This window comes from Prinia subflava, chromosome 4, assembly GCF_021018805.1.
Source record: "Prinia subflava isolate CZ2003 ecotype Zambia chromosome 4, Cam_Psub_1.2, whole genome shotgun sequence".
NCBI lineage: Eukaryota > Metazoa > Chordata > Aves > Passeriformes > Cisticolidae > Prinia > Prinia subflava.
The window spans coordinates 24621173-24647124 of record NC_086250.1 but is presented as its reverse complement, the minus strand read 5'-3'; the positions used below and the strand labels follow the sequence as shown (position 1 = coordinate 24647124).

Here is a 25952-nt window from a genome sequence, read left to right as displayed (position 1 = left end):
GCTGCACTCATTTCAACATTTTCTGCTGCTGCTGTAAAGGCATGAATACACCAAATGTTTCTGGCTCCAGCAAAGGGAAAATGTGGATTATAGCCAACGTTTTTGGCTCCAGAAGAACAGAAGTGTTGGATACACCTGGTATTTCTGGCTCCAGCAAAGGAGAAGTGTGGGGTACACCCAATAGTTCTAGCTCCAGCAAAGAAGTATGGGGTACACCCAACGTTTCTGGCTCCAGAGGAACAGAATCATGTCATGCACACAATGTTTCTAGCGACAGAGGAACAAATGTATTGGAAAGACAATGTGAGGACATTGATCCCAGACAGATGACTGCAGAAGTCAGCAGGTAGGTTATACAGGGGGTGTCTCTGGATAAACTTATTTAATCTTCCTAGATCTGACTATTTCTACAAAGTTTCTTGGAGGGTTGCATAAGTGCTGAATTGCAAGCATTTTCTGACTGAAATATTCAGTGAGAGCTCAGTTTTCTACTTCCTAACCTTTCTAGCCATCACAGAGACGGTTACTGTCCCCAAATTCAGCTCAAGTTCAACTCCAAAGTGTGAGGCAGATCTTAAATTGGTGCAGGAGGAAGATAAACTAAAAAGATCAGTATATAGAGTGACAAGATCTGGGATTTCATGGCTCTGAGCTCATCAATTTTGCAGGAAAAGGTGGACTAAAATGTAAATTTTTACTAGATTGTTGAGCTTAAAGAAAAAGATTGTGTCTTCAGTGGAAGACTGAAAGTGAAGGAAAGGAATTGATCCAAGTAACCAAAACCAAAGTGTACTTCAGTGGGAGGGAGTGATACTGAGAGAGAGGGGCAGCACAGTCCCTTGCTGCAGCTGTGCAGCCTTTTATTGGCATAAACCAAAGGTACAGCCTCATGCTGAGGCTTTCTGTGACATCTGGTTGCAGGGACGAGCTTGCTCTCTGTTCCACCTGGATCCAAACGGCCGAAGCACCTTAATCTGGGACTGTTTCTCTAATAATAGTTGATATTTGGGATCCTCATGAGGAAATAGGACACAGGGAAGTTCTACAAATAAAAAAAATTACCTTGAGAACACAGAGCTTTGTACTCCTCTATTAAAAAAAACCCCATACTCATACATTGCAAAGTTCGTTTTAGCAGAACAGTCACCTACATTTGCTGTTCCCCACTCTCTGCAGGTATAGGTTGAGTTTGTTTTTCAGGAGCAGTTCTTTTACTTTGCCCACTTTATCCACACCTAATGATTAGTCAAATGCTCCTGGCTTTGGCAAACCCTGGCCTGTGGAGTCCTCTGAGCTGTATCAGGCATTATCTGGGAGAGTGCTAACTTACTTGTGCCAAATCTGCACCCCTGTGTGCCCCTTGTCCTGTCTCTGATCCATTTTGCTGGCATGGATGTAGCCATGAAGCCTCTTGTCACAGGATTGGCTATTATAAAGTACTTCTTTCCAAGATGTATTCTTACCCTCCTTCATTGTAAGATTTGCCTTTTTTTCCTCAGACATACGTCTGACATCTCACAGCAGCCATCAGCCTACGGAGACCAGACTTCTAACATGAAGGAAATGTTTGAAATTATGAAAGAGATGGACAACAAAATAATGTGAGAGTCCAGTGACCAGAAATTACACTGTTTAGTGTGGCCTCTGACAATGAACTGTAGCTGATGCACACTAGGGCAGGTGGGACAGAAAATTACAAATCAGCCAGACACAGGAAGGGCTCTGTATTAGCAACAGATTTTGCCCAGGCTATACTGGGAACCCAGAACCAATTTACAGAAGCTATTGGATTTGCACCATGTAATGTGCAGATCTTACACTTTCGGGAGTATTTTATTTGCACTGTTGGTATTGACTCCCAGAATCACAAACCACACACCTCATAAAGAATAGCATTGACAAGTTTTGGTCTCTGAATCTCTTGTCCCTATGGGCTGATCAGAAAGTGGAGGGAGGAACTTTAGCTTGTGCATTTTTAAGACTTTATTGCATACTTGCCCACTGACTGCAAAGTGGTTTATTATTTATTTCTTCCCCTTATGGATGGATGGACAATGAGAACATGTCTGACACTGTTCATACTCCACTTTCCAGACAGTCACAACAGGTAATGTGATTCTTTATATTAATAATCAATGTAAGAGGGGGAATTCATTATGATACTCACAATCACACCTCTATTTCTTCTGATGTAAATAGCTTCCCACTTGATTTGAGCATAAATTGTGGGTGGGAGCTTTTAGGGGAGGTGTTCAGCTCCCCTGGAGTTTTTCATGGATACTCTTGGACTTTCCCACCTCAGAGCTTTTTTCCTGAATTCAGATTATTCAATAGGAGCACACCCACTATTGTACCCATGTCCAAGTACAAATAAAGAGATCTCACAAATCTGTTTCAGAGCACTTCCTGGAAGGGTAATCCAAATACAGCATCAGGAGAAAAAGGAAAATTACATGCTGAAAGAGAAGATCAAAAAGCTAGAGGCAAGGTAAGGTATTTATTAATATTTCAGACATAGTGTGTGTTTCTACACTGAAAAGCCATATACTTGTTTTCTCCAATACTTGGGGTCTCTGCTCTGACCAGACAGCCCAGACACCTTCTCTCCAGAATTTCAACCTGCCAGCATCTCTTTGTAACTGACTTCTGGATGATGGCTTGGGTTGTTCTGCAAAGGGAAGGAGACATTCTAAGGATAACCCGTTAAAAAAAGAGTAAAAGAAACCAGTCTACAATGACATCATCAAGATACCACTCTGATCAGATTCGACTGTGATCATTCAAAACTGAGCTGAGAAAGCACTATTTTCCACAAAAAAGCTGCTTGCCAGCTATATAATATAAATGAGAAGTGCGTTATAGAAAACATGGGATTAATGAAATAGTTTCATAAGCAAAATATTTACATTTACTCATTATTTCATCTTGACTTTTTAATATCCTCCTTGACTTAGAATCCAAGAGCTCTTGGCTAATGCGATGGCCATGCACCAACACTCTGAGGACATCAATGACCCTTCACATTTGTCTGCTGTGCTGGAGAGATACGAGATGCTCTGGCTATGGGAATGGGAGAAAGTCAGGAGCTCCATGCCCTAGTGTTGGATGTATGAAGAAGGAAGTTGCATCATTAGGGTTTGTTCATGTCCATTTTCTCCCTCTGATTCTTATCAGATCAATATGGTGTAGCCATATAGCAGCCTTTGAGTATTTGTACTTCTGTACTAGACAGGGTTGGGGCCTAAGTTTGGGCCCCAACTTTCCAGCTGAGCAGAGCCTGTGGAATGCTGTTGAGATCCTCCTGCTTTTCAGAAGGGCACACTCAAATACCAGTCCCATCTCCCACAGTGTTAAGCACAAGTGGGAAAAAAATCCACTTTGCTTATGTTAGTACTGGAACTGATAGCTAGGAGACCTCATTTTGATGTCTGACTCACTACTGTGATGCTGGAGAGATCTGAAGGAAAATACCGAAGCAGTATTACCTTAAAGGACAAGAATTGAGAAGTGGCTATTATTAGCATTGATTGTGATGATAAGACCCCACAGATGATGAAGAATGGCCTCCAATATGCAAGCAGCTTATGAAACAGTTTATTTCACAGCTATTGAAGACACATCTCAATCCATTAGCAGCCCTACAATTTACTCTAATGCAGATGTTTTCTCAGCATATGCTTTGCACACCTCACATTTGGTTTCATTGTGATTGATGCTGTAATCAGTTGTTGTTTTTGCAATGCAGAAGCTGTTTGATGCCTGTGAGAAAGATACACAAAAGAGAACAGATGACATACTTAAAGTTCTTGACCTTCCTCTTTGAAATAATGCTTTGACCAAGGTATTTTATATTTCTGTGTAAAAGGGCCATTGGCATCTACCATTCATTTAGAAGTTTGCTTCTGCTAAGGACACTGCTCAAAATCTGTCAGCAATGATTCTGGGGATAACTTCTGAGCTCAGAGGGCTGGGGATGTAGAAAGCCAAACTCTAGCAACCCTGGGTATGAGACCAACACTGGATAAAAACAGGTCTTTCTGTCTAAGAGTTAAGCTATTCCACAAAGAAGCAGGGAGCTGGACTTGAGGATCCTTGTGGGAGCCTTCCAAAATGAAATTATTCTGTGTCCCGTGATACACAGTCATACACTGCATATCTGAATTGTCCAGCCGGATGAGGCACATATATGAGTTCAGAAAGCATTTTCCAGCCCTGAGTTGATTTTATAGCACCTTCCTCCAAAGCCTGACATGAGTGACTTCTCCATTACTGATTGACCCAATATGAGAAACAAAAAATCTCAGCGTTTGCCTTACCATATGATAACAGCCTGCTTTGTGCGATGATTATTCTGTAGGTGATGATGCGAGACGTAATGAAGCTGTTCAGACAACACTATCACCAAAACTCAATGGTTTACAAGAAGATTGTTCAAGTGAGTAAAGATACAGACCACACGAACTGAGGCAATGGTTCAATTGTCTGTGCAGCTTGTTATTTAAAAAATGAGAGGTCTCCCTTCTGCAGGAGGTTGTTTTCCACTTGTGGCCAGGTCCTTTCAGCCCATATACTCCCAAAACATTCTCAAGTACATGTAACCTTGTAAGGGAAGTACAGTAGGACAGGCAGGGTCCTGCCCCTACAAACAAAGGCACAGCCTTACTGGACCCAAGCAAAGAGCAAAGGGCCAGTGGTGGTGATTAGGGTCAGCCACAAACCAGTGACCACTGGGCAAGCTCACAGTGACCAGCCAGGTCAAGACCAAGCTGTGAAGTTGCTCTATGGGTCAGGACCAGCAAGGCTGGGCACAGGCATCCCAACACCACAGCTCAGTCAAGCACCTAGCCGCTACTCAGCTCCTGGGTCAATTGGTGGCCAGTCTGCGGGTGAAGATGAGGCTTCTCATAACTCCTCACACCACCCTTTCTGCCAGCTTGGCTGTTATTGAGGAGTTGAATACAAGGTTATATGGTTATGCTAAATCTGAGCTGACCCTGAACACAAACCCCTGGGAAGGCAGAGGAGATTGTGCAGAGGCTGTTTGTGTGCACAGAGCCCTGATACCTGCTATGCACATGGACTAGTCTCTAGTGGGCTTTTTCTTGTGGAAGATATGACATATATATAACAGATATATGAAACTTTCAAGGAGGAGCTTCCTCCTTTTGCAGCTTGCTGGGCTTTTCCAAGAGTTTGGTCTCAGCAAACTCCTTGCAGATCTCTCTATGACAGGTGCTGGACAGTGGCACAATCCAGAAGTCAGGACTTAGTAAATAAAAGAGAGACCCCTGCATGTTCCGCTCAAACAGTACCAGCAGCTTTGACAAGTGAAGTTCTTGAGTACTTAGTTCCTGTTGAGCAGCTGTACCGAATGAGGGTGGGGAGGCAACATAACAATATATTAACATAACATTACAAAGCTTTGAAAACTGTACTCATTTGATTTTCAGGAAGCTGCCATTCACACAGGAACTGAAAATGAAACACAGTTCCTGCTGCAGAGCTGCCAAATTTATTGTTTGCTGCTTCTTCAGGACCCACCAGTTAAAGCTGAATGGAAGATGAACAGAAGATATTTAGAGCATGTGGACAAGGAAGATGTAGTGCATTGGAAAAAAACACCACTTCTGTGACCCATAATGAAATGTGGGGAAGAAATTATTGTGAAAAGTGTAGTCTGAGATCAAAGGAGAATGACTTGAGAGTCGGGCTAATTACTTACTTAGCCATAAGAAGATGAAAGAGCTGCTATGCAATACTCAGCTTTTCTTTCTCCCATGAATTGCCTACTTTCTAGAGCTAGTAAGTTGGACATCCCTTGCTTGGGACACATAGTATAAATCATCATTAACAAACCTGTATTAAAAAATTGAAGCTATTCCAATTGTGTCCTCACAAAGGCTGTCTGGCTGTTAGCACTCTGCTGCTTTCCCATGTCTGTACAATTTATTTCTCCTGAAGTCCTTCAGCTACACACATGCCACAGCTCTGGACCAAACAGCCCTAGAAGTTGTATTCCATGGCATAAGGGGGATGCAATGAGACAAATGCATATTTATGTGATTTTGTGTGACACAGTATTCTGTAAGTAACTTGAGAATTACCAAATTAAAAAATACTTCAAAATCTGCTGTGTGCCTACCAAGTTCTTTTCTCCAGTTCTTCTTTGTAGTCCATTAGTTTCCTTGGCTACACAAACTCCCTGTGATTTTCTTGATGGGCCCCCAGAAAGAAAGGCAAATTTCTGTGCAGCTCTTGGCAAGCAAAATGCTCTGCTTCACATAGGAATTCAGTATTCCCTAAGCATATTGCAGGTCAGTGACAACATGAGCTGGGATCCTGGTGTGTGCAAGAAAATTAGCTTTTAGAAAACTGGAGTATTCTGAGAAACTGACTGTAAAATACCTTTGTGAAAAATATGGGATGTTAATTCATATTCTTATGGGTTATGACATATTTAAACTATGAAAATCACTGTATATATATTATATGAGAATATGTTTCAGTCTGCCTTGAAAATTTGCTAAGACAAAAAGCAGGCACCACCCTGGAATTTAACATTCAGAAAAGAGACAAAGGATTTACGGGAAAACCAGCCGTCTCCTCAGCACCAGGAGAAGACACATAAAGATAAGCTATCAGTCTTCTCTTCCCTGGATGGCAGAGTCGTCAGATCATTATCGTCAGCTAACACCCTCATCGGAGCATCGTAACACCACCATTAGAGGAACATCATCATCCACATCTCCGGACATGAACTTTTACCATTCATAAATCTGGGCGTCAATACACTCACGGGGAAACCAAGAACCGACACCTCGCAGGAGAGAAGGAACTCTTTTCAGCTAAGCCGGAGACAACTATGAATTTGAATAACTTACTTGGACACAAAGGGACTATGAGGAAATTTTTGCCAGAGGCGGAATCAAGTGTATAAAAACTAAGCCCCGAACAAGGCCAATTCGTGAGCCTAGGGGGGATGGCAGTCAGCCAGGTACTGCATCCCGGTTCACCCTTGACATTTTCCCAGGTAAAAATAGCCAAGTATCTCCGCTGTGGGTGGTTTTGCCGAAATTCTGTAATTCGATCTTTTTTTTTTGTTAATAAACCAAAATTATAATTTTAATTGGAAAATTGTATTGGCATTTATAACACCTTCATTAGGAATATCTATTATGGAATAGAACAGGTGGAGTAAAACTACATATGTACCATATTTTCTACAACTTTCACAAAAAGAAAGAACTACCATAGTTAGTTTCTCATACCTTTTAAAATGTTGCAGACTCAGATGAAAGTGTATTAATATTTCATTTTTCTAGGCTGTAGAAGGTAAATGACAGGGAAGTTGTCCAGGCAAGTAGAAGTTTCAGCATGACCCTGAGTCAATTGCCATGTGATTATACAAGAGTAGTACTACACATTTGGCAAGCTGACATGCTCTATTTGTTACCTGCTTATAAAAATTTTAGCCTAAATTTTTTGTAGCTCCCTGAGTCTGTCTGATCCTATGCTGTGCATCAGTTTTATCTCTGAAGCTCATCACTTCTGCATCTCCTCACGTGTGTCCTTTCCTCTAATTTTTCTCTCCTTAATATCATTTTTGCTAGGCTAAAATACTCATGTTGCAAAGACTGATTTAAAAATCTTCAGAAGGCTAAAAGGCCTAGGGTTCAGCAGTCCTGAAACAGTGACCAAACCACTAAAATCAGAGGATTTTTAACTTCTCACTACAAACCAGGTACTTCCTCCATTAGCAACAAAGATGCACTGACTGCCACTGCGCAGTGTCTCTGTGAATCAAATTCCCCTATTGCCAGACTCACATCTCCTGGTGTAAAGGACAACATCTAGCTTGTTGCAGACAGGTAGAGATACTATAAAAAAAAGTCTTTATAAAATATGGTTTAGGCCCTGCTACTCTAGCTAAGCTAGAGGTAGCTTGTAAGTTCACATAAAGAAAAATTATAAGAATGAACGCAACAACCTATTCTCAGAGAGGAAAAATAAGTTTGCACCTGCATAAATAATGAATCTGTCCAGTGAGAATCAGTGAAGAAAATATGTAAACATATCTAGAGAGAGAAAATTTGATAGACATATACAATAGCCCTTACCAACCAATGAACTGAGTTTTACGTACTGCTGACCAGTTAGGTTTAACACAGTGCTTCTTGATATTTCCTGTAAATATGAGCTTTGTGAATAAAGAATTGGCTTTTCTGCATGAGAAGACTGAGTCCCATCAGCTTATTTACTACACTAGCCCGTGATCCAACACAGCTTCTTTTCCCAGCTCTAGATGGGACATTTTAAATCAGATGCTGTATCACATACCATACCAAGCCTAATATGATGTCCTGATGTCCTTTACATAATTTCCTAGGAAATATTTTAACAGTAAATTGGTGTGAGATGGGGAAATGGTCTCCTCTGTTCTGATTTCCCTATTGTGGGGTCTCAGCAGATGGAGGAGACACACTTAAGGAATCTGCCTCTGGGCAGGCCTGAAAGCTTTCCAGCATACTGGGACAAGAAGCCCTTTGTAGAGATCCCTACACTCAGAGATCTCTTTGCTGTTGCTTACACTTTTCCCACTCTCCCAGCCGCAAGGAGGGAGGCAGAGGCCTGGCCCTGGGCCCTTTATGGAACAAATATTTGACTTCTCATCCACAGCTCAGAGAAGGAACCACGAAGAACCTGTGAAAATTGAGCTACAGCTTGTGTCTAACAGGAAGAGCAAAACAATCAGAAACCCAGAGAGAGGAAGTTCCTGAGGTTTAAACCCTTCCTTTTCCACAACAGCATGACTCATGCCCCTAATCAGCCTCCCACAGAGACTTAACATGAGAAGGTTGGGAACCTGCAGAGGGAAGGGAGGCTTTCACTGAAGGAATGTCTGTGCAGGCTTGGAATTCTTCGCCTGGACAAAAAAGGACTTCAGGGATCACAGGTGGAAGAGAGGGTCGGTGGCAGCTACACATGCACTCTTCAGCTTCAGTTGCAAGAACTAGGCTGATGGAAGCAAAATGAACAGGAGGTTGTGGTTCACCACAAAGCAGAGATTGGAGGTACTGCCTGAAGGTATCAAGGCTGCACAAACAGCAAGCACTAAGGTTGGTGGGGTGACTGGAAGTGACCTCCACAGAGGTCCTTGCAGGTTACTGGCTAGGTGGCCCTCTAGTCTGGAACCACTTGGGCTGCTCTTAAAGTCATATGAATTTGCTCAAACAGATGTTGCCTGTTGGTTTTGCAACTGCAAAACAAACGTCACACATTACCCACCCCATCGCCTCAGCTTGATCAAGTACCTCAACAGCTGCAGAAAGGCAATGCAAAAAAAAAAGGGCTGTATTTTGTGTACCTTCACTTATAGTGCTGCAGTCATGTGCCACCCTGGAGCTTGATCAAGCACCAGTGCCCAACCAAGCAGGGACCTGGCATCACTGCTGGTATGACTTTAGGAAATCAGTGCTGTAGGAGCCTGAGCCTGTGCAGCCACCTCAGCTGCACAAGTCTCCTCTGTGTTGTCCCCGGCAGCTCCCACATTGTTGAGGTCCAGGAGCTTCCCCACAGGAGCTTTCCCTTGGATCTCACATGGAATGTGCTTGGGTCGCCAGCTCCACAGTAACACAATGGGTGCTGCAGCATGCATGGCAATGCCTCAGGGTTACTGCAGCTCAGGATGCTGTGCTGGGGAGACAGCAGAAAGGGAACAGCAGGGGTGCGAAGGAGTCACAAGTGAATCTCGTGACAGAGCTGCAGGCGGAAGCAAAACTGCATTTTTGAAAAGCTGTGGCTGTGATGGGCTGCACACAGGCATTTTGAGGGAGGCCCAACAGCACTACGGCCCACGGTGAGACACAGAGCCACAGTCATGCAGGTCATGACAGGGCAGGACCCTAGGAGCTCACCGCTGCCCGAGATGCACAAGGTACCATTTCCCTTTCCCTCCCGGCTTGATTTTAAAAGGCGTAATTGCTCCCTTAGAAGAAATGGAATTGCTTCCTGCACACACGTGAAATATTAGGCAAGTTTGGTGAATTATTTCTAAGTCTCCTGAAAACCCTTAGGGCACCTCAGCGAACAGAGAAAAAAAATCCCATAGGTTAAGATATTTCTGATCTCTAAACCGACCGGAATTCCTGTTAGAAATGTGACAAGGAAGACGGGGAACTTGCCTCCGTATAACTGACGGAACACGTGAGCACTCCGCTTCCGTTAGTTCTGTCCTTGGGACGCCCACCACCGAACAACGGGCAGATCACGGCACCCGGGCATCCCGCGAAGTAAGCGGAACACCCAGGGGCGACCTGTACCCGCACAAAAATTCCTCTCACATTTGGAGTGAGGACCCGGGCGTCACCCCGGGTCGTTATTTTCCTTACTCATAAGTTTAAGGCATAACATAATGCTTTCTGCAGCACGGCACACTGCTCCGCAGTAGCTCCCAAGGTGAGGGCGAGGGCCGCCCCACGCCGTCTGACGTCGCTGCCAGCTGGCCTGTGTTGTCCTTACCGCTGTGCATGGTCCTTACTCCTTTCGCCCCGCAGAACCGTTACCGCGCCCGAACCGGCCCGCGACGTGCCGTAACGTATGCAAATGACGGGTCCGGGGGCCGCGGGGAGTTGTGGGGCGTCCAGTCGCAGTGGGCGGAGCCGGGGCGGGGCCCGCCATACTTCTGGGGGCGGGGCGAGGAGCGGAAGTCCTACAGTGTCACCTCCGGGAGTCGCTGGCTGTGTCTCATCATTGGGGCCGCAGCAAGATGGCGGACCTGTCTCTGGACGAGCTCATACGGAAACGCGGTGTGACGGTGAAGGGAAGGTAAGCGGTTGGGACGGCAACGCAGCGCTTCGGGCCCGACGGCCCCCGGTCGTTCCTCGTCTGTCGCTTCGGGTGGCTCCGCTCTGGGGGCTGCGGGCCGCAGCTGCCTTGGCGCGGCCGGACCAGGCCCTTCTCCCGCCCTCACGTTCCTATTGGCTGAGCCCCAGGGCCTGCGGGGCCGCGCTGCGTTGCGATTGGCGGCGGCGGCCGTCACTCAGGGCTGGGGCGGGGGTCGGGCCGCCCATCTCGGCCCCTGGGCCTGGCGCTGCCCCGGTGGGAGCAGCTCACTGGCCCGTCCCGAAATCGGTCTTTTCGGGATTCCTGGCGCCGTCTCTTGTGTCACTGAATCCACCGATTTTCCTTGTCCCCGCTGCCTCGTGTTTGATTCTGCCGATTAACCCAGCGCTGCTCCCTGTAACGGGGTCAGCGTCCCTGAATCCTGTCGGTATCCGGGCTGCTGTTGTTATCCAGGCAGTGCCCTGGGGTGCCCGGTGCCCCCGCGCTCCCGAAAGCGGCTCGGTGCATTGTGGGAGAGCCGTAGGAGGGCTGGTGGTGTTCGGAGAGCCGTAACCGACCGGGGCCGCCGGGCACCCGTGCGGGCGAGGCTGCCCGGGCTTCGGCCGCATCGCTGCTCGGGCCTCGGAAGGTGTCGCCCCTCTAGTGTAGTTAGTGGTGCTCTGACAGATTGTTTGAAGTACTTGAGAGAGCGTGGAGCATGTTGCAGATCAGAGCTGCAAGGTCAGATTACTTCTTTGCATGGCAGAAGTCTCTAGTGTAGGCTGGCCCGTTTATCGCTACAGTTGGCAGTTCTTACTTGGATTCTCCTTAGGTAGCTTTTCATTTTCCCTTTTGCCTTACTCTCTTAATGCTTCTGAAGACCTTGTCCCCCATCTCTGTTAGCTCAGTGTACTCTTGCTTTGTTGTTTTTTGGTTAGTTGGTTAGTTGGTTTTTTGTCTGTTTGAGTTTTGTTTGTTTGTTTTTATTGGTTTTTTAATTGTATTGCTCTTGTTTTTGACTCTGAATATGTATACACTTACATGTCTAGAGTAATATTCTGAAAGTTACCTGCTAACATATACTACCAAAACATTCAAACATATTCAAATCCTAGTGTAGACAAGGCCCTGGCTTTGTGCTTTCATTCACATTATCCTGCATATTTGGAAGAGTCTTAGGCTGCTTACTATGCCCCAGGTACGTCCTTTATCCCTTTTCAAATTGCTCCTTAGCTCTCATTTCTTTCATTTCTTTCAGGAATTCTTCCTGCTTGTGGTGTTTTGGGGTTTTTTTGATTGTTTGGGTTTTTTGTTTGTTTTTTTGTTTTTGTTTTTCCTGAACAATAATCCCTCTGCAGCACTGTAAGAATTGTTGTGCTCTGTGCTCCTCTTGTATTGATAGCATAGGGTTAAAATGTTTCTAAAATCATGGGAATTGTATACAATAGATTCGGGGGGGGGGGGATGGAAAGAGAGGTTGGGCCTGGTAGGCACTGGGAAAGGGAGCCAGGGCTGGGTAGGCCCTGGGAGCCAATGTTGGGCTTTGTCTTTACTGGATCATGTGAAACTGCACCTGCATAATCATTATATGATAACTGATATGATTATTAAATGTGCTGATTGGTAATTGAATATGATTATTGTTTAATCATAACAAGAATCATGAGAAACAATGTTTGGGGGGGCCTGATGAAAATTACAAGAATTCATGCTTGGACAAGATCAATGTATACAATAGAACAGTATAGGTTTAATAATTAATATGCAGTTATATAACGGAACGGGTATAAAAACATTTCCATCTGGAATCCATGTCGGAGTCAGATTTCGGTCTGTACCCCTGATTCCCAGAGCTCTTCAATAAAAGCATCTGCATATAATAATATTCTGTGGTTATGTGTTTCTGAACACTAACAAAGTCAGGCCCTTTAGTCTGTAAAAGTGAGCTTAAGGATGGATTTTGGAAATCACTTCCCTTAGCTGTTTATGTAGAAAGTAAAATGCAGCATAAAACAGCTTAGGAGCTTTATTGTTTTATTTAGACGTCCAACTGGAGTGGATTTCTGCACAGTAAAAACGAACTTTTGTTTACAGAAACACTAATAGTTTTATTGACACTATCACATCTTATAATGCCTGAAACTTTTTTCTTTTTTTTTTTTTTTTTCCCCAGACTTAACACAAGGCCAGTGTTTGGGGGTGTAAGATCTCGCATTGGGATCCAGCAAAATCTTCTGAATAGATCATCACCAGCTGTGAGCTTTCAGCGGACGTTTGATGCCCGACAGAAGATAGGACTCACTGATGCCCGGCACAAACTGGGGGTTAAAGATGCCCGAGAAAAACTGGTTCGAAAGGACGCTCGGTTCAAAATCAAAGGAAAGGTGCAGGATGCTCGAGAGATGTTGAATTCCCGTAAGCAGCAAAGTGTTGCTGTTGAAAAGGTGACCAAAGTGGTGGATGCCAGAGAGAAGATCAGCTTAAAAAGGAGCACTCCAGCTGCCATCAGCCCAGCTATGGGGACAGTAAATCCAGCCATGAAAATCACCAAAACTATCCAAGTAGGTGAAGCGAGTCCCCTCATTACTCTATAGTGGTTCAGTAGACATGATAATACATTAACATGTTCATATTGTTACAATAGAAGCAACAATGATACAGTCCATTCCAGCCTGTGGGGTAGGATTCTGATCCTTTCGTGTGTTCTTGCAGCTGCTTGGGACTTTTTATAGAATCACATCTTTCATTTAACTTTTCATTTTAATTTGGGGCCCAAAAAGGCAGCATTAAAGAAGATGTCTTGAATGGTTAAGCAGTCTCTTTCCTACCTGAATGCAAACAAAATGATGCAGATTTTTTTTGTCATTCTGGGAGTATACTGCCCCTCTTTGCAAGTCTGATATGGTGGATTGTCCTGTATAGATAACTGATTTATCCTAGTGGTGGGATAACAGTTTAGAATATGCATTTGTGTTTGTATCTAAGAAAATTTAAAATTCCGTGAGCTATTCTACAATTTTCTTTTTATATTCATCTGGTTTTCAGGAATGCCCTGGTTTCCAGGGAGTTGCCTGATCACATGAAGCATTCCTGCTGAGGCTCAAGATTTATTTGAATTGTATTATAATCAGTTGATCACCCTGACCTGCTGATTTCCTGGGCCAGTTTTCTGATTTTGCTTCACTTTGTGTGTAGCAACTTGATTCTTAGCTTCTCTGAGAAATAACTGCTGTTGCACTGTGTCTGTTAACTACAGTGGGTGGAATCAGAACAGAAGTTTCTAGGCTGTTGGGACTGTTGTTTGAGTGGTTTTGCTCCTTACTGCTACAAACATGTAACTGAAGTTCCTAGTCTATGTCTTCTATTTTCATCCTCCCAAAAATGAGCAGTGTGCTTACAGGTACCCAGTGTTCTTCTATTGTCATCAGTTTGAAAACCTAGATGAGTCTGCTTTCTGTTCAGCTGTGGGTTTTGCCGAAGAGCGTCATGTTTCTTTTGCAGATTAGCCTAGGAAGTTTCCCACTACTCTGCAAGTTTACTACCAGGCTGATGTAAGGAAGAGAAAGGACTCTTGAGGCAATAAGAAGGGCTAATCACAGAGCAGTAGTTTGTTCAGCAGTCCTTAATTAGGAAGGTGATTAGTACTCTTGCAGTCCTTCTAAGCCAAATCACCAGTATCAGCCATGAGAAACGGAACATTTTCTACAAAGTTTCTAGGAGTTAAAGTAGTTTCCAGAGACTTGGTGCAGTAGCTGTTTGTTCTGACCTGGTGTTTTGGGAGTTTTTTGTGACTTGGTCTGACCAACAGTATTTTAAGAAAACATATATATTTTTATATAGGATGTAATGGTAATTCAGGCTGTAGACAGAACCTTGCACATGAGCAATTGTCTAAAAAATTTTTAAAATATTTGTACCAAGATTCAAAATTGCCCCTCCTATCTTCTTGAATGTGGAAGTGGAATCAAACTAGTGTATCTTGACCCAAGGTACAGTACACAGCTCAAAATGTGCTGTCCTGAGGTCTTGTTTCTCATAAAGCAAGGAAAAATCTTTGAAACCAAAAAATTACTGTAGGTCTACTGCTATTTGTGTGGGACAAGTATCCTTGTTTCTGAATTGATTAGCGAATTGAAACATGAGGTGATATGGTCTAATTTGCAGTCTAGAGAAAATGCAAATCTGAAGATTTTGCTACCTGTGTGGACTACTTCCGTAAGAATCTCTGTTCTTTAATGGACAGCTTCCAGCTTTTTCAAAAAACAGAAGAGCATTTTTAAGGGTGTTGTTGCATGATTTCAGTTACCAATTACTACAGCTACATTCCTTAGCTACTTCTGTGGTGATTTCCCTGTTTTGTGTTATAATGGGCTACAGAAGGGGCAGCTACACTACCCTGTGCATTACTTTATTTTACTACAGCTTATTCCAGCTTTAGTGCTAAGGGACAGTATATACTTCTTCTTTTGTTTGATGGAGATATGTATGTTTAGTTACCTGTAGCATGAAAGAAGATACTTTCTGACTTACCCCATTCATGGTTTTGTATTGGTAGAAATGTAGATCTAGTCAGTCCTGACAGGACTGAAGTTAACGTCCCTTCCCAGTAATCTTGGACTAAACCCTAAGTAATTTGAATCCATTTCTTCATGTGGTCTTAGACTTTAAGTGAAACAATCTCATACTGAACGTATCACAGGAAATACAGGTGTTACCTAAGAGCATATTGTGGTAATGTATTTCAAAGCAGAAAGGTGAGTTTCATTTAAGTGATCTCAGGGTATTCAGCTAAAGCTTTGATTTTCTGAAATAAGGATCTGATGGACTGTAGAGCTTAATGCTTTGGTTCTTTATCTCTAACTGTAGCAGAAGGCTCCAGTTCCTGGACATTCTCATCCAGCAGGAATGAGGATCAACGTGATGAACAGTCATACACATAAACAGGTGTGTACCTGCTCTGTACTTTGTTTGTTACCTTTGGCAGGGAAGAAGATCTGTTCATAAACATTGGCAAGTGCAAAGAAAACTCTTAAGTAGGAAAGAAAGGTATTAGAATTATTAGTATTTTCCTTCAGCTAAGCTTCCATGTGTTGCATGATTAAGATAGTTTCCCGGTAATTGAGGTTTTCATTTAGTATAATTTATCTTGATTCCTAGTGTATTATCTGAATGAGAAGTAGATATTCCCAGTTTTATCTGTGTGTGCTAATGGTATTTTATTCCCTAGAGGCTGACCTTTAGCTCTGAGGTTTTTCTATACATTTCTATACTGATCAAGTTGTTGGTTGTTTTGATTGATCGTGCTGACAGCCTCTTCAGAGAGTGGATGTGACTGTATATGGTCAAATGTGCTGCAGTGAGGTGGGAGAGGGTACAACCTTCCTGTGAAATCCCAGCTGTGGACCACTGCTGGAATCCTGATAGGGAATTATGTTAATTAGTATTCTGATGTACTTCCAAAGTTCCCATAGCCCTTATCAAGCAGCTTTTGAGAAAGACCCTAGAGTATTGTATTTTTGGGATCAATTTTAAAGGCCTTTGTCGCAGCCCCCAGCCATTCAGCCACCTTGGGTGCTTTCAGAGAAAAATTGCATGTTTTTATTACTTATTTTGTGTGTATACACATGAAGTATTGCATGAAATACTGGAAAACTGACATTCACAGTATCATGTCAGATGACTTTTTTGCATGATTATAGTAAATTTAGCTATTTGTGTATGTTACCGTTATGCTGGCCTGCTACCCTCACCTATCCCAGATGCTGTTGTTTAAGGAAGTGTCTTCATCATTCTGACCTGATCACTGTAAACATGGAATCCATTTCATTTTGTCTCAAACTCAAGTCCATTGTCCATCAGGACATGTCCATCATGCCTGGTGTTTTTCCCAACTCTTTTATTTTCTGCACAATTCTCCTCTGTTCTCTGTCCATTTTGGGGGTTATCTTTCCTTCATATCATTTCTGTGACTGGAACAACTTCCCTATTTGTAAACCAGAATCCTGCTGACTGTGACAACCCACTGATTTTGCAAGCTCTCATTGCTAATCCCTCCATTTTTCTTTACCTTTTTACCGACTCAATGGGAAGCTATTTGCAGTTGTGATTTCTTATGTTCTGGGCACTGCTATATGTGTCTAGACTTTTTCTTAACGTTATTTAGAGTCAATGATACAAATGCTTGTGTAGGAGTTCACCTCAGTATTTTAAGGCAAGGCTATGAGTGTTAAGGTAAACTGGAAAATTAATTATTCATTCAGTAAAGCTCTTAGTGCAGTGTTTTCTAGGGCCAGATGGATATGTTTTGTTCTATGGAAAGCGAGCTATTCAAAAGGAATGTTCAGTTTATTCAGCGGGATTTGTTTAATTAAAAAAAAAGGCAACAAAAAAACCCCCCCACACCGCCAAACTAATTTAAAAATCACATGCACAGGCTTCAACGCTAAAGGTAGGAGGGTGCTAAAAAATAAGACACTGAGGCTTTATTCCATTTAATGTAGCTTCAACAGTCCTAGTGAGGTCCCAGGAGTAGAGGAATCTGCATGTGATTTCAGTATATTTATGGAAACAGTTTTACTGTGACATTTTTGGAGAGAAAGTCTGATAGTTTTTATACTGATGTTTTGACATGGACTTGTATACCTGAAACTAAAATCCAGTGTAATTTTGTTCATTAGCTGAAGATGGTTGAAGGCAGGAGAAAATTACCTATTTTTGAAATGTCTCAATGAAATCTACCTGTGTATAAACTATTACCTTCTTCACTTCAGAGTCCGTATGACACAGAAGACGATGATGAAAGCATCTCTCCCCTTCCAAGCAAACAGATGAAAATCACCACCACAAACAGTTTCCTGCACAACTTGGTAAGAGATTATCTGAACAGTCCCGACCATGCCATGCTCACATTGCGTGGACACAGAGACTATGTCTTTACAGGGCTTATGTTCTTTTAAAATCTGTAGATGATGTTTTCTCCTCATATTTGCTCTTCACCCTACTCTTCCTTTGTGCCAATGCTTCTACTGTTGTTTTTGGAACAGAGTTCTTTTAGGGTTACTGGTTTTATGGGTTCTTAGCAGTCAGAATGTGTGCTTTCTGCTCTGCTGGCAGGTTGCTGCATCCTGACTCTTGACTTTCTTGTTGAGGAAGTGCATGGAATCCGTCTTGTTACCATTTGAGTAAACCAGCAAGGGAAGCTTTCTGCTGCTTTTGAAGACTGGGTATCAGCAAGAAATCTCTTGCTGTGCAAAAATCTTAGTAGGCATCTTGCTGGGGGGGACTGGATGGCGAGGATGGAATTTCAGTACAGACAAAAGTAAGGTCCTGCTTCTGGCATGAGATGGCCCTCTGCAGCTTAAACTGAGAAGTGACTGGCTAGAAAGCAGCTTTATGGCAAGCAGTCTGGAGGTCCTACTGTGCGATCTGCTAAGAATGAGTGAGTAGTGCATCCTTCCAGCAACAAAGGCCCAGTGTAGATGTAGTGAAATCATAGCCAGCAAATCAAGGAAGATAATTATTCCTGTTTGACATTTCAAGAATGCATCCAGAATTCTTTGCATATCTTGGGGCTCTGTGATACATGATTGGAACCAGTAAACAGGGTGGTCAGAAGGCTGTATCATATTATGCATGAGGAGAGGGTGAGAAAGTAGTGTCTCAAGACTGAGAAGGCTGTAGTGATATCCGGCCACTCTCACTGCCTGGAAAAAGCAAAACCCAGGTCCTTTTCAGGAGTGACCACAGAGAAGACAAACCAATAAATGTGCTGCAGCAAAAGAAATTCTAGTTGCTGAGTTTCTCACGGTATTGATCAGCATCTGGCACAGGGACCCAGAGAGGTTGTGCAGTCATCATTTTTGAGTATTTTAGTGCTTAGCTGAATAAGGCCTTTGCCAGCCTAATGTGTCTTCGAAATTAGCCCTGTTTCAGACATGAGAGTTGGCCATAGGTTTGGGCTAAATTATTCTCTGGTTTTGGAAAGGCAAATTCATGTTGTTTTACCATCATGCAGGCACTGTAGTGCAGTGATTACCCCAGGAATTTATTTCCTCATGTAGGTATTCAGAATAGAGCTTCTGGCTATTTGTGATTCTCAAATAATCTGATGAGTATTTCTTGAGGGTTTTCTTCAAGAGTAAATTTGTTCTTTCCAGTGTTCACAGCACCTTCCAAGCACAAGTTTTAGTCTGGCTTTAAACTCAGGTATTTGAACCTACATTCCATGTCTTGTGTGCCCTAGCTTGGTGATTCTGAGGAATTCCTGCTTTTTGTTCTGGGGTTTCTCAGTCTTACTGTTAATGAGCAATCTTTGTGAACACTTTGTAAACTACTTGAAAATCTTCAGATGAAAGGAGCTTTTGAAATTTAGATCACATTGTCAAAAGTCCATTTAAACAAAGTATGAAACCAAAAAGTGCTTATGAGGGAAGTGCTCTTTCTGGATAAGCATACCTTTTTATGTTTATGCCCAGAAACTTTTGCTGATTTTTTTTCTCAGAGCCTTTTGAAAGTCTCCAGCACTATAGTGGTTTTGACACTGGGAAGGACATGCAGTTCTTAGTGCATACTAGTAATACTGTGGTGGTGGTGCTTGAAGAAAAGTGATGGCTTTTGTAGGCTGCAGCTCTGAGATAGTTTCTTTTTTCTTCCTGTAGACTGGTCTGAGCAGCAATAAATTCTCTCTGTCCAAGACTGTTCCCCTGACTAAAGTGGTCCAGAACGATTCATACACAGCTCCACCTGCGTCTCCCCCTCCTATGCGGACAAAGGCCTTGACAAACATGTCCCGGACCTTAGTGACAAAGGAAGAGCCTCCAAAAGAGCCCGCACCTGTTGAGGTGAGCTCGGGGAAGGGGAAAATGGTCTTTATAGAAGTCTCTGAAACATCTGAAACTTGCTGTTCTTTGGACAAGTGAGCAGCTCATTTCTGCCTGCCTTTCACCATTAGTTCTGGGACATCATCACAGTTCATCATCACGGTTATTCTGATAGCTGCAGTCCGTATCCTAAGAATTTGAAACCTGTCTAAACATACTTTCCCTGCATATGGTCCTGGAGGAATCCATATTATAGGGAAGTGGCATTTGTTGTTTGGACGCTCCTTGGTGGCTTTCATGTCCCTAGGAGTAGTGTTTTAACACTATTTGATATGTTGTGTGTCCACTCTGGCTAGCAAGGAGAAAAAAGAGTTCTTCCAAATACACACATTCTAATGTCCACGAGACCTCCCAGACAATTTGTAGATAGCCTGCCTGGAATTGCTTTGCCAAACTGCCTGATGTTATGTACAAGTAACCTACCATGTTTTCCTAGGTGTGTTGAGTTCAGCATGCTCGTGAGAGGCTGGAACTGTATTTTGGGGTTTGCTGGCTGGTGTAGAGTACAACAGAGACAGGCTATGGTGTGGGCATGACCAGAGTATTGTGTATGCAGATTAAGTTAGTGTTATTCTTGGGAATAAGAATGAAAAGTTACTTCAGAGAGAAACAAGCATGGAAAAGGAGCTTCTTTTTGCCATCAGGTGAACTGGGCTTTAGTAAACATTGATATTTCCCATTACTAGCTGTAACTCTTTCCTCTGTGTGTGCATACAGACATATCCTTACTGACTTTTTATTGCTTTCTCTGCTGTACTGTATTGTATGCCATGTTTCTGACCTTTTTCATGTGATGCATTTGTTTGTGTTGGCAGCTGGCATTCAGTCCTTTGGAAGGCACAAAGATGACCGTAAATAATCTGCATCCTCGAGTCACAGAAGAAGATATTGTTGTGAGTGTTGCTTACTGCCAGGTTGTGCATGAGTGACACTTCCTTTCCTTATCCTACCTCTTCTGATAAATCACTTGATCTGTGGTGAATACATTGAAGAAGGGTGTGATGTGGGTTTACTGTCTGTGCAAAAACTTTCAGGGTTCCTGATTGTTTGGGATTTGTTTACATTTTTTTTTTAAAGTGTGTGCTTAAGAACATGGGACAAAATCCCACAGAGTATTTTGAAATACCTGACATCACTTAGAGGAAGAGTTCATGCCAAATGATTCTTCTACCCAAAATTATGTCCCCATCTAATTTATCTAGGGGCTCCCATTCTCACTGGCCTGAGAATGAATCTGGTCTTTGTGAAAAACATTACTGGGTACTGGCCCTGAACTTCCCTGCTTGTGTAATCTCTATTACTAGTGCAAAGCACTTATACCATAACAAACACAGTAAAACAAGTGTCTAGATTCTATCAGTATTTAAAAAGCAGGATGGATGGTGTCATGAAGTAAGTAAACCCTTCTCATGCAGTGCCTTTGATGTGACCGTGGTCATGACTGACTCTCTGCCCTCAGGAATTATTCTGTGTGTGTGGCGCTCTAAAGCGAGCCCGGCTGCTGCACCCTGGAGTGGCTGAGGTAGTATTTGTGAAGAAAGAAGATGCTATCACAGCATATAAGAAATATAACAACAGGTGCTTAGATGGTAAGTTTGATACCAGAATTGCATGTAGGATAAATAAATCAAGAATGACTTTTCCACCTGAGTGGAAGATTTAAAAGCATCTTAGATGCTAATATGCTAGCAAGAGAGAAATACCAGAAAATCAGTTCAAGAGCTAGATGAGATAATAATTGCTGTGTAACTAGCTGAATATATGCACAGTTTATTTAAATGCATTTAAAAACCCCACTCACATTTTCCTAGAAAATGAAGGTTCAGCTATAGGCAAGGTCCTGATGAATCTCCTGAGTCTGGTCTAACTTTCAATGAAATTTCTCATGTTTCTAATTAGCTACTGAGAGCTGGAAAGTCCTTAGGAAGGCTTTACCCGCTTAGAGAGCTGCTTGCAAAGTACAAGTAAAACTAGTATTTGCAATAGTTTCAGGGTGTACTCAGAGACATTTTGAATTGGATTGTAAAACAGTTAGTATCAGATTCTCCATAATTTGAATAATGTGATTTTATTTTTTAACCATGTTAAACTGAAATTATTATTGAACTGTTAATTTTTAGCTGGAAATAGGTGCATCTTTCTTTAGATGAGTGACATGTTTTGGATGTCAGATGAGGAATGGACAGCTAAGAATGGGAGATCCTCTTGTATCCCTGCTAAGGGCTTCATACTTCCATGTAACTTGTTAATTAGTATGATCCTTGATACTGTACTGAGTGTTTCAGTGGCTCTTCTGTTACTCTGATTCTGCAACAAAAGATTTATCAGCTCTTCTTTCTCATGTTTCCCCAGCATGTCGAACTCTATTGCTTGCACTGTTGTGTGATGTTTCAAGGATCTTGCCTTACCCCAATTCTGATAGAATGAATTTTGTATTTTGTTTTTGTTTAGGTCAACCAATGAAATGCAATCTCCATATGAATGGGAATGTCATCACATCAGACCAGCCTATATTGCTGTAAGTGTCCTTCAGTGGGGAAAAGGTCCAAACACTTTTGCAGGTTCTATTGTTGTCCCATGAATTTTCTTTCTTTCCCCTTCTGTGTCACAGTATGTTAAGTGTAGTGCAATATAGCTTCACTATATTGTGTCTCAGTCCTGAGGCTCAAAAATAATTTGAGATGAGGATGTTGTGAGAAAAGCATATTTAAAACCTTTATCTCTGATATTGGTAAGCGGGAAACACTGATGACATTAAATGCAGACACAGTGTTAAAATGTATTTATCATAAAGAAAGGTTAAATACTGCCTTTTTTAATTTTTTTTTAATCCTCCAGCCGATTGAGTGATACCCCTTCAGTGAAAAAAGAAGGGGAACCACGTCGGTCAAGTGCAAGCGCCTCCTCAAATTCCCCAGCTGAAGTGGACCCTGAAACTATCTTGAAGGCTCTCTTCAAATCCTCAGGGGTCTCTGCCTCTGTGCAGCCCACAGAATTCAAAATTAAACTCTGAGAGGGGGGAGCAAGCAGTGGACTGGAAAACTCATATAAGTTGGGGGGAATGAGGAAAGTGCAGGAGTGCAGATGTTATTTGCATTTGCCTGTCCTGAAATTTTTTGTTTTCTATGATTGCTACCTTACTGTACAATAGTGATTTCTCTTGTGTGTACTTTCTGTTTTCATAGTTGGAGTTTTCTTCCATGATTTTTTTCCCAAGAGAATAACCTCCCCTTCTGCCAGTAATGTATTACCAAGCATATACCATGTAAATCCATCCTTTACTCCAAAGCCCCCAGTGGCCATTAAAAGTGCACGTAGACTTTGAGGGAAGGAGTGGTGATCTCCTTCACTTTTCTTCTGACTGACCTTTAATTAAAGACGCATCCCCTTGATTGTCCACAGGCAAGAGCACCACGTTGTTTCTGAAGTTGCTGTGCTGGATACAAAGGCAGGTTGGGCTCTGTCCAGAAAGGACTTGTATGCATTTGGTGGCATAACTCTTCCTTCTGGCTGTTGGACACTTTCCTGCTCAGCAGCTGGGACATGGAGAAGAAGCAGGAAAAGCTGAGTTGCTTGCAGTGTGTGCCAACAGAGAGATGAGGCAGAAATGATGTATGCTCAAGTGCACCAGCCATTGTGCTATGGGCAGGGTTGTTTCAACTCTGGTAGTGCTGGAGGGTTGTTCTGGCATTTGAATGACAACTGTATTTGTTCTGGAGGGTCAGGCTCAGCTGCTCTCCTCTTTTGGGATTGAAAAATTAGGAACCAGTTGTGTTCAGAGCTAGAAAAAGCTCAGCTGTGTGATTTCCATTAGACTGCATTGCCTCCTGCTCATGCATGGACATGAGTTTCTTTCTTGCCTTCTAACTCAGCCAGTCTCCTATAAAAAGGAAGTACATGGGACCCTTTTCAGATCCTTATACCCACAGTCTTGTGTCTGAGAACTCATTTATTTGAGAGATGCTATTTAGGCATTGTTCGTGTGCTGTGCGGTTATGCTGCTGGCATGCCTGGATTTGGAGGATAATTGCTGCAGTGTGTGGCTTCAGGCAGAGGTTTAGGAGCAGAGCATGTCTTAGTACTGTCTAAGGAACACGGGAAAGGAGTGTCAAGTCCTGTGCGGGGCAGCGAGGACATGGCGTGGGCCAGTGAGTGTGTATGACAGGCCACTAAGTGGCACTTCCAGTACTTCCTATTGTTTGTACTGCATTGGCCCCTTGGATGTTGAAAGCCCCATTAGTTCCACTTGTTTGAGTTTGTTCAAATTTTATTGGAAGAGATGAAAGCTGAGAGCAACTTCTAGAATCTAGTTGGGGTTTGAACGTGACCCTGCTAGCTGGGGGACTGATCTAACCCATTCTGTTCAGCTCTGCTGAGTAGCTCTTGTAAGTCCAGATTCCGTTTCTCGGACAACCCCATGTTTCTTTTGCTTTCTTGTTCTGTATGAACTCTTTCTTCTATCTAGCTTGTGCAGACTCTTATCTCACTGTATCCCTTTTAGCCATGGGAATAATAAGGACTTGGCAGGACTTGTTTTTGTGGAGTACTCTCTTTGATTTGAAGGCCAGTGACATGGCCATGACATATCCATGACATGGCCAGTGACACTCTACCATGATTGGTAGAGTGCTTCATGTGAACAGATGTTTGTAGGGGAGGGGACCTAAGACAGCTATTGTTCTCCTTTTTTTACATTGCCCACCAAATACCTGTGTTTTAATTTAAATAAAGGGGAGGGGGAGAAAACATTAAGGGTTGGAGAAGATAATGTATTACCTGTTTCTGAATAAACATTTGTTATACAGAGAGTGGATTCTAAGCCTTTTTAGATGCTGTGAAGCAACTAAAGGTAAGTAGTGGTATTCCAGTATTGAGTCAATCGTGCTTTCTAGGTGGACACAGAAATTTCAAAACTGATAATGTGACGAAGAGCAAGAGGAGCTTATGGGTGAGAGAACTGTTAACTGGTCCACCTTTTAATCTGGATCATAGAAATTAGCAGCTGACTCTTGCTACTAAATTGAAGCCATTTGTGTCCATATAATTCCAGTTCTCTTTTTACAGAAAAAAGCAGCCTTTGTTACTGACAGCCTAGTCATTTAAAAAGTAACTTTATAGCAAAAGCAGCTCTGAAGTCAGGGTACCTGTTCTGGGTCAAGTGGGATACTTTCATTACCAGCTAGACAGAAGGCTGTGTAACTGTGAAAACATGTATTCTGAGTGCATGTCTTGCCTCTTCTGAAAGAATAAGCAGACTCAAGGATTTTTTAAATTAATAGATTGAAAAGCCAAATATCAAAATGCATTTTAATTTACTGTTAAACTCTGCATTATGTTTAGGTTATCTGAGAGTTTGTGATGGCATTGACATACTTCCTTGGAAGAAGTACTTTCTGCTCTGTTCCACAGCTCTGTGATCTATGGCAGCATATTCATACTTTCTACATATCAGTGAATTAAGTGGTTGTCAAAACACCACTCCATGGCTTATCTTACAGCAATGTCGTGGTGTACATTGGTATTCTGGTCTTGGTCAGCTCTTTAATGCACCATTGCATGGCTTCTTCTGTTGGGCTCTGAAACAAGAGTAACTGTTTATTCCCAGTCCTTATCAGGTTATTTACAGCCCTTTTCAGGTAGTTCACCTTGGCTCTCCAGTTTCTCCTGGACATCTTGCAATTGTCATGCTAACCATAATTTCAAACCTACCACCTTCTGTCAACATTTATCCTCATGCAACATGGTTATAGTTTTGTGTTGGGTTTTTTGTTTGTTGTTTTTTGGGTTTTTTTCCTTCCAGGCTGGTAGACATTATGAACTTGCATATGGAATACTAATTGCCTGCACTCTGAATTAATATACATTAATTTAGACATTAAATGGCTGGCCAGGACAGATGGTAGGTAATCTGTAACAATGTTTCTTTTGTTTGTTTTGGGTTTCTTTCTTTTATTTCAAAAATGTGAGGACTTCTGAAGTGATGCCACAATGTACAAGTTTGGTATATGTTCATGGCTTTTGCGTGTACCTTCTGATAATGTTCATTAACTTCATATTTGGTTGGATCAACTCTCCATATCATGTCATATTTCGTCACCTCCTATGTTAGTCTTGCTTCAGTATTTTTGAAATGGTCCTGTCTTCCATTATAAATTCGTCTGTAAAGGTTTTTTGAAGTTTTTTTTTAAATTAATGAGTATTTAAAAACAATTGCCTTTCACTGTTTCTAAATCTCTAAGATTTACTTGTGTC

The 25952-nt window shown here is 42.4% G+C and overlaps 2 protein-coding genes, 1 long non-coding RNA gene and 1 other non-coding gene across 5 annotated transcripts in view; 2 read left to right on the top strand and 2 right to left on the bottom strand.

Annotated features, from left to right (window-relative positions):
• LOC134549943 (cytoglobin-1-like) overlaps window positions 1-10535 on the bottom strand; it is a 29310-nt gene extending 18775 nt beyond the window's left edge. Inside the window, exon 1 of the mRNA XM_063396094.1 lies at window positions 10182-10535. The gene's annotated coding sequence lies outside the window, so the exon portion shown is untranslated. The remainder of the gene's footprint in view (window positions 1-10181) is intronic.
• On the top strand, window positions 2385-10175 carry LOC134549944 (uncharacterized). The gene is made up of 3 exons (XR_010080219.1): window positions 2385-2488; window positions 2955-4435; window positions 5451-10175. It is a non-coding gene; the product is annotated as an uncharacterized LOC134549944 (long non-coding RNA).
• On the bottom strand, window positions 10257-10405 carry LOC134550500 (U12 minor spliceosomal RNA). The gene has a single exon (XR_010080343.1). It is a non-coding gene; the product is annotated as a U12 minor spliceosomal RNA (small nuclear RNA).
• A 132-nt stretch (window positions 10536-10667) lies between the features above and the next one.
• On the top strand, window positions 10668-25925 carry POLDIP3 (DNA polymerase delta interacting protein 3). 2 transcript variants are annotated; one of them, XM_063396086.1, is made up of 9 exons: window positions 10668-10824; window positions 12995-13382; window positions 15691-15765; window positions 17592-17687; window positions 19479-19661; window positions 20516-20593; window positions 21160-21289; window positions 22152-22218; window positions 22539-25925. In XM_063396086.1, exons 1-9 carry the CDS (start codon window positions 10766-10768, stop codon window positions 22711-22713), a joined length of 1251 nt encoding a protein of 416 aa, XP_063252156.1. In that variant the 5' UTR covers window positions 10668-10765; the 3' UTR covers window positions 22714-25925. The 2 variants fall into 2 exon arrangements, with proteins under 2 accessions (XP_063252156.1, XP_063252155.1); XM_063396085.1 differs by having other exon boundaries at window positions 15688-15765.
• Window positions 25926-25952: the final 27 nt, after the last annotated feature.